This window comes from Sceloporus occidentalis, unplaced genomic scaffold (assembly GCF_023333645.1).
Source record: "Sceloporus occidentalis isolate IW3139 unplaced genomic scaffold, rSceOcc1.0.p SCAF_60, whole genome shotgun sequence".
Classification (NCBI taxonomy): Eukaryota; Metazoa; Chordata; class Lepidosauria; order Squamata; family Phrynosomatidae; genus Sceloporus; species Sceloporus occidentalis.
The window spans coordinates 1,433,564-1,442,514 of NW_028317040.1; the positions used below are offsets into that span (position 1 = coordinate 1,433,564).

General features: G+C 40.7%; 1 protein-coding gene across 1 annotated transcript; it reads right to left on the minus strand.

The window, feature by feature from the left end:
• Positions 1–1,070: 1,070 nt before the first annotated feature.
• LOC149287458 (protein YIPF6-like) lies at positions 1,071–8,153 on the minus strand. The gene is given in 8 exon segments (XM_089492853.1): positions 1,071–1,192; positions 2,028–2,194; positions 2,748–2,811; positions 2,814–2,832; positions 2,835–2,865; positions 5,279–5,321; positions 6,260–6,338; positions 8,031–8,153. Coding segments are annotated over 7 exon segments (525 nt in total). The 5' UTR covers positions 8,031–8,153.
• Positions 8,154–8,951: the final 798 nt, after the last annotated feature.

The window sequence follows — 8,951 nt, forward strand, 5'->3', positions numbered from 1 at the left end:
AGTATCAGGCAACACACAAACCACAAAGTGACTCACTAGTGGGAGATAGATTCCCCCACCTTCATTGTACTGAACCACCAGGGATGAAAAGGGGCCTGGAGGAGGTACTACTGGAATGGGACAGAGTACTCACTATGATCGGGGTACTAGAAGAGAATTGTCCAGGGTCCCATTATGATCAAAAATGATCGGTTGGCCTTTTGTACAGATTTCCTGAAAGCTCTTGGGTCAGTGAATATACCCCTTAGAGTAAAAATTCACACAATTGTCTTTATGATATTGACTTCCAAAAACTAAATTCTTAGTTAATATTAGCTTGGGGGAAACAAAATAAGCTTTGCCGCACAGGAACAGACTGCCTGTAATACAGATCAAATGGCAATGTTGCATGTTTCAACCATTTAATATGAGCGCTGTAATATTAACCTCTTCCGTATTTGTCAATACCATATTCAGATTAAGTAAGGGTAACCTCATGGCTACTTTAGGTTTGGACGCAATTTAAGAATGGCAGCTTTTATTTGCCATGAAATTCCAAGAATGCAGGAAAACAATGCAGTGTATATGTTTCCAGAGTTAAGGGAGAAACCAGGTTATCCTACAAAAGGCCTTTCCATAGAAAATAAAAAAGGTACCAGTGCCATTTACAAATGACCCACATACATGCTACTTAGCCCGCTAACTCTTGAAGGTAATGCGTACAAAATTAAAATGGGTTTAACACCTTCTGAAAACTATAGATGTGGCATCAGTGTCTGATGATAGTTGCACAGTAACAATAACAATTACTGAAACAATTTCTTAGGTGTTGGCCTTCATTCTGTTCACAGAGCCTCTAATCCAACTTTTTATTGCTGGATATGCATTTAGAAGAAAAACAGAAATTGGTGTCTAGTTAGTGCAGGGATATATACATCATGACTCTTGGACTCTTGCACAAAGCAGCCGGTACCCACGTGTTTCATTCTTCATCATAGTTTGGTTCTTCGACATACGGGTGCGTGATCCACCAGGCTGCTGGTATATTTACACTGGCCCAGATTCCTTAAGCCTATACAAGATGTCCACACTCATGAACTAGGGTTAAAGGTCAAGATCATCCAGCTGATGACAAAGTAGAAGAGGAATATGGGGTACACCGCTAAAGCTTTTCGGTTAGGTGGCTGACTGTCTGCTAAAAAGGCAGTGGATGCTAGAAGAAAAAACAAAAGTTGTTACGTTAACAGTAATTGTACGCAACTATTTTATTTAAAATTACAAAAGGTGTCTTGCCAAGCACCATTGTATATATGTTACCGCTTTTTATGCATTTACTACTGCACTTTTGTATGTGAATATTAATCCAGCATAAAGATTAAACTAAAACCAAGGGTGCCTCGCCGGATACTCACATAACCACAATCCTCCACATAATGCTCAATTATGTATACAGCTTTCTGGGAGTGAGGGTGCATCTGGGTGAGCATACATACTCAGGCATAACCACCAGGAAAAAATACCCCTCAAGTAAGTATAACTTATTATATATACATTTGCTAGGTATTTCTCTAGCACGATGTGTATATGATGTGTCATACTTCCCTGTAGTGGAACCTGTCATCTACACTTTTATTGGATGACAGGTTCACGTTTGTAATTACAAGAAAGTGTAGAGGCAGTCCATAAATTGGCACACAAAGAATGAAAACTGCAGGTTAGTATAGCATGTTATATGTTAACTGATTTTGCAAAATCACTACTATATACATAAAAAGAAAATATACTGGAATTAGCTTCACATTGGTGTACTAACAGGTGGACTGCATGCACATCAATCTCAGTCCTCCCCACTATGTTACATAATGCTGTGTGCGCATGCTCTGACACAATGGAGACACAGATGTGTACTTGCAGTTCACAAATAAGATAAGAGATAAAGGCTGTGAGTAAAGGCAGGTTTAAATTTCACCTATAAATTTACTAGCAAAATAGCTGTCAAGTGTTACAAACAAACCTCTCTCAAGACAAAAGAAATGAAGCATCCTTACCAAAGGTGGACCAGGCAAACATAGCCGTCACTACAACCAGTGGCACGATGACAGTCACGATGAAAACTGTGTTTTTACTCCCTAGGAGCAGTAACCTGCACACCAGCATGGCCATCGTCAGAGGTAAGATGCAGTAACCCAGCACACACAAGCTCTGGAAAAAAGAGCTGTGAAAGAAAGGAAAACATAGTTACAATCATAAAACAGACTAGTAATGCATTCTTCTACAGCTCACATGCAAAATATACGAATCACATTGTTTTCATGCAACATAAAAGCATTTGGCACTCACTAGAATAAAGATTCATTTATGCTGCTTTGATATTTCCGGTTACATTAACTGACTTTTTGTCAGTGTTACTAGTTACTTGTGTACATAGTCTAGATGGCTGTATTGCGATGGTGTGCAGATTTGTTTTATATAACATTTTTAAATCTGCCTGTTCACTGTGGTGTGGACATAGATGGGCACATATCTCCCTTCCCCAAACATCATACAGAATACATTTTGAAGATGGAATCATTATACTCTCTATGCCAGAAAGTGAATGAATGAACACCCAAAAGCCTAGGTGTTTTTATTCCACATGATAACAGTTTCATTCAGTTCAATCTTGGAAGCTCGCTATTCATTCCTCAGGATAATCTAAAAATTGTCTCTAAGTATTATTATTGATTATCCTTTCCACAAAGAAATGGAAATTGTTAATTTCTACTTACATGGTTCCCCCTAGCAGCTTAGAGTTTAAAGTGATCACAACAGCCCCAAACCGTATTATTACGCAAAGTGGGGTCCTCCATCATCTTACTCTGGTCTGCATGGCCACCCTGAAGCATTCTGGGACAAAGAGACAAACATTACAGCTCTAATAAATATTAAACAAGCAGATAAAATATAATTAAAACATATACCTGTTTAAAAATCATCAAATGCCCTAGGAACAATCATGCCAGCTTAGAATCATCACTTATTTAGTTTACGGATAGGTAGCCATGCAGTCTTCTATGCATGCTACTCCCTCTAGTGGCAGAAAGCAAAACTGAAGCCTGTATTACGTGAGTAGCAAAGACTTTGCCTGAATGGGCATACTGCAATCTTTGTGGAAAGCCTTCCCAGGAGTGGAAGCTGCAAAAGTGTGTGTGTGGGGGAGCACAACTGCAGATTAATGCACCCGGTTTTAGAATGACATGTCTGACAAGCTTATATACAGTAGATGTGATGGCCATAGTGTACCTTAGCCCAACCTACGGAAACTTTATAATACTGCTTGTGGCAACCAATGACTAAATAAATGGAGGCGCCGAATTCATTAAATTATTAACTCAGTGTGGTATTTGGTAAGTCTCCCAAAACATCACATGACTGAACAATGGCAGCTCTGCAGTTAATGGTCGCTGACTGGAACAAAAAAAGATTAACAGGTTTTTGTCTCATTTTCTTTTCTGTGAGGACTGTGTTTTATGATAAAGAATACAAAAATTTAGAGGCCAGATAGATTATAAACACTGGGCACCAGGGGCATACCTAGAGTATTTGGCACCTGGGGCGGATCCTGTATGTGGCACCCCCCCACACACTTTAAAACTGCATAGCTTCTACCGTTATATACCGACGCAGACACTGAAGGTGGTAAAGCATAACACTTACTGTTATCATTATATACTGAGGCAGACATTGACGGTGGTACAGCATAACACCTACCACTATATACTGAGGCAGACAATGAGGGTGGTACAACATAACACCTATCACTATATACTGAGGCACACATTGACGGTGGTACAGCATAATCCCTATCACTATACATTGAGCCAGACATTGACAATAGTGCAGCATAACTCCTATCACTATATACTAAGCCAAACATTGATGTGGTGTAGGCCTACCACTTCATTAGTAGTAGGGATGCACCGAAACAAATTCTGGACTGAAACCGAAAATGCAGCATTTACCTGGCCGAAACCGAATATGGGCCCCCCCACACCATAAAAAAAATCTAACACTTTTATTTCAAGTAACACACCAAAATAGGACAAAACAATTAAATAACAATATTAATATATATATATATATATATATATATATATATATATATATATATATATATATATATATATATATATATATATATATATATATATATATATATATGATTGTTAACATCAATCACATTTCTATCATGCCCAGGCATACCCAGATTCCAGGATGTACTCGCAGACTTGGCATGATAGGAGTATGATTGCCCTATCTACCCCTTCTCACTCCCTTTTGTCCTACCTACCCCTTCTCACTCCCTTCTCCCTATCTACCCCCTATCCCCCCGTCTCACTCCCTTCTCCCTATCTACCCCCTCATAACTATCTACCCTCTCCCACTTTGAAGTTCACTTACCTTTCAGGAGTCCTGCGGTGGGGGTGAAAGGCCTCTGTCTCCCAGCTCTGCCACTGTATGGAACAGTATAGAGTGATGGGAGTTATGATGTACTAGAGCATAATTATATAATGAAAAATACATTGGAAATGGTACAGCATAACACCCATCACTCTCACACACTTACCAATCCGCACATATACCAATCCACACACACACCAATCCACACATACCAATCCACACACACACCAATCCACACATACCAATCCACACACACACCAATCCACACATATACCAATCCACATATATACCAATCCACACATACCAACCCATACATATACCAACCCACACGCATACCAATCCACACAAATACCAATCCACACATATACCAATCCAGACATATCAATCCACACATATACTAATCCACACATATACCAATCCACACATACTAATCCACACATACCAATCCACACACATACCAATCAACTCTCACTCACTGAATGCTTTCCTACCTTTCCTCTTTTCTCCTTACAGCTTCTTTTCCTCCTCTTCTTCAGTTCTTCTGTCGGGTCAGAGGGTACGGACGGCAGTGGGCGCGGCTTCGGTGTTGTGAGCCGGGATCTGACAACAAATCCGGCGCACAGCAGCTGTGGTTGAACCCGGCTTAAAATCACTCAAGGGAGCCGGAGGTCTTTAGCAGCTCCCTTGCGAGCCTGCTCCTCCAGCGGCGGACAAGTTGGCACCCCCCTGATGAGCGGCAACCGGTGCGGATCGCAACCCCCCCCCGCCCCCCACTAGGTACGCTACTGCTGGGCACATAATTACACAGACTGCTGGGTAATCTCCAAACATCAAGGAAATGGAAGTAATAAATACTTACAGAGCAAGTGAGACGCACAACACAAGAGAGCCCCATAAATCCCCTGCAGAAAGACCACAAGACCACAGCATTAGGAATATGGTGCCAACAGTAACGATAATTCAGATTAGTAGCACATAGAATCAAAATGGTTCACTTCAAATAATCGTAATTCAAAGAAGTGCATACCATTGAGTTCTTTATCTTAGGGCATGATTGTTCTTTTTGCATGCAGGTATGTTTTGCATTAAACCAATACATTTTATTGCATGCAAATTTGATCATGCTGACGAACGGCCTCAGTTATAAGAGGCAGCTGGGGAGAGGAGTTAAATCAGTTAGAAAAACAATGCCTCCATTAACCTGCTTGCGGTAAAATGCACCGGAGCTCATGCAAAACGGACTCCAACATACATTTCATAGGGCTGTGCCTTGGAATACAGCAATGGACAGGACCAAAACACAAATGCAGGCAAAAGCAATGATTCCCAAGCCGGTTCACATCATTCTCCTCCATTTATAGCCAGGTGAGCATTAATACGGGGTTGGTTCTCCTAATTATTATTATTCCTACCACTCTTTCAAAAAGAAACAAGGGAAGGAACTCAGTTCAACTTGGAGTTGGCGGCATCACGTCATGGTTTAAAGTTACACCCAAGCTAATAAATTTAAATGAAATAATGCTTCAGTTTGGAGGCAAGGTCTCACTGCTACAGGTAAGTCATTGAGAATAATATTTACTGGGTGGGCGCTAGGGAAAGGGAATCGGGACCCACTTACATCATATAGTCCAAGGCGTGGTATGAAGATCGCAGAAGGGGTAACCAACTGGAGATATCTACCCATTTATTCTGATTATTCTGTTACTGGAATGGCTTTTTGTGTTCTTTCCTATTACAATTTTTGTGGGAAATCAGTATTTCATCTGAGTTCCAAAATAACCTCTAGAAGCGACACCTAGTGCTCAAACCGTAAAAGATGTTTTGGCATTCACATATTCACAGTCTCTTAAGAGGGTTGTGCTTCTTTGGGGATACATGACATGAAGAAACTTTTTCCCAACAGCCCTCAGGTCCCGCATCTGAAACAAAACAAACAAAAAGTACCTAGAAATTATTGAGGAAATGTGCTGTTGCAGAACACAGTCAAGGGACCAGATGTCTTCCCTTTCTGAGAATTATACCACAAAAACCTACTGACCTCTGTAAAAAGGTAGTAGACATAGAAAAGAAAAAGAATCGGTACAACATTCAGGAAACATGATTAGTGCCTGTTATTGTTTGCAGGAAACAGTTTAAGCTGCACAATGGAAAACTGAACCGATAGAAAATGTCAGACTGCTACAAAATGTTTTGGGTTTTTTTCCACCATAATCGATCTGCTGCACAATAAAAATGTTCTATATTTTGCAATAAAGACATTTTTAACCTACAAACATCTATTCATCAGCCCCAATAAAAATGAATGTTCAATGGCACAGATGAGCACAGATGAGGTAATTTGACTTTTTTGTATATTTTGCTGCGCATTTGCAGGTTGTGACCAAACCCTAGGGTTGAGTAGCCTCATCTGCCTCATTAATAGTGTCCAGAGAAGGCTTTTAATGGAATGAGCAGCCAGTCCCACTGATTCATCACCTTGGTAGGAAATATAGCCATGACAAATTAGATAGGACCCAAACTTGGGGTACTTTGATGTAGCGGTGGTCAAAGCAATATACGGCCATATAGTGTGACAGAGTCCCCAATATTTACGCCTTAGATAAATATCCCTGATTTTTGTATCGGGTATGTGCTGTATTCTTACTTTGTTTTACACACACATATATATCAGAATGTATTAGTTCAGCAATGCCTTCATTTTCCCAGTCAATTCCTCTAAAACCAGAGCATCCTTTGAAGAGAAATGTGGCTCTGGTACTGCCTAGCAGGCAGGGCCGGCCCTACAATGGAGCCGACTGGGGCAATTGCCCCAGGCGGCACTTCAGAAGGGGCGGCACTTTGCCGCCCCAAGCTGTTTTTTTTTGTTTTGTTTGAAGCGGAGGAGAGAGAGAGGGGCACCGAGTGGTTTTCGCTTACCCGCTCGGCGCCCCTCTCTCTCTCCTCTGCGGCGAGTTTCCCTGTTCGGTCTCGGTGCCGGCTTGTAATGCAGAGCGCCGGAAGTGACGTGAATTTCCGGCGCTCAGCATTACAAGCCGGCACCGTGGCAGCACAGGGAGACTCGCCGCAGGACTGTTTAAGGGTAAGTCGGCGGGGGGCGTCGGCGGGGGGCGGCATTTTAAACTTCGCCCCAGGCGGCGTTAAGTCTTCGGCCGGCCCTGCTAGCATGCCTCTGATGTCACCAGGTAAGGACAAACACTAAAGAAACAAATAATGTATTTTTTTTCCCCCATAAAAAATTACATTGGGTACACCAGTAATCCTTTCAGAGCTATTATTCTAAGAACTTGTGGATAAGAAAAAAACGTAGACAAAGCCTTCAAGCAGCATATATATATATAATACTTAGAACACAAACCAAGGTAGGAAAGAGAAGTGTAGATGCCTATGTTATAAAAATCTAATGTAAGACTGTGGTAGGACTTAATACAGATGTTGTTAGGCATGACTTGACAGCAAGAGAATTAGTGCTGGGTGCTATCCCACTTAATATTACGTTGTTCCTAACTTTTCTAACCCAGTGCGCTGCATGATGAATAGATTTGATCAACCCATCTATTCAACATATGTATATACAGAGAAAACAAGGTTATTCAAAGAGTTAGTTTTCATACAATAGTGTCTTTGACGGGCTCATCCGGCGTAAAATAATCATCTTCATGCGACTGTGAAGCAATAGGAACAGTGATCTCTCCCTCCACAGGAATATCCCCAGATATAGAAACATCTGACAGCCCTGCAAACTGAAAACAAAAACAACAAAATAATAATAACTAAGACAACAAGATAAAACTTTTTCCTATAGGGTCATCTTATATTCAGGCTTTTTCTTTTTTTCATAAATTAATAATCAAATTTTGGGGGGTCATCTTATAATCAGGGTCGTCTTATAATTGAGCAAGTACGGTAGTATCCAGTAGACGGAAATATAAACATTATTCAAGAAGAACAGGATAAAGATGTTCAGATAGAAGCATCAACAGGCCTAGCAGATGAGACAGCACAGTCTGAAGTAGCTAAAGTACAAGAATCTCCAGAGCAAGAACTCAATTACTCTTAATGCCCAACAAATGAACTCCAGCTAAAAGACTTTGATCTTACTTTGGAAGATCAGTGTTGCCATATGAACCAGCATTATGGAAGGATGTTGAGCAAATGCCTGCTGCAGAAGCGGACAAATGGAAAAAGCAATAGAAGAAATAGAAGCTTTGCAGAAAAATAAAACATAGACTCTTACAAAACTACCCAAAGACAAGAAAGCCAAAGGCTGCAAAGCCAAGCAAGATGCAAGAGGGGAAACAAAGAAGTATAAAGCCAGGCTATTCACAAAAGGCTACTCTCAAAAATATGGTGAGGATTATTAGTTTTTGCACTAGTAGTAAAGCTTACCACAATAAGAGTACTCTTGACTTTAGCAGCTTGAAGACAGATACACGTAGAACACCTTGATGTAAACACTGTTCTTACATGGAGAAATAGAAGAAGAGCTGTACATGCAACAGGCTCCAGGATTTATATGTGACAAGAATAAGGAT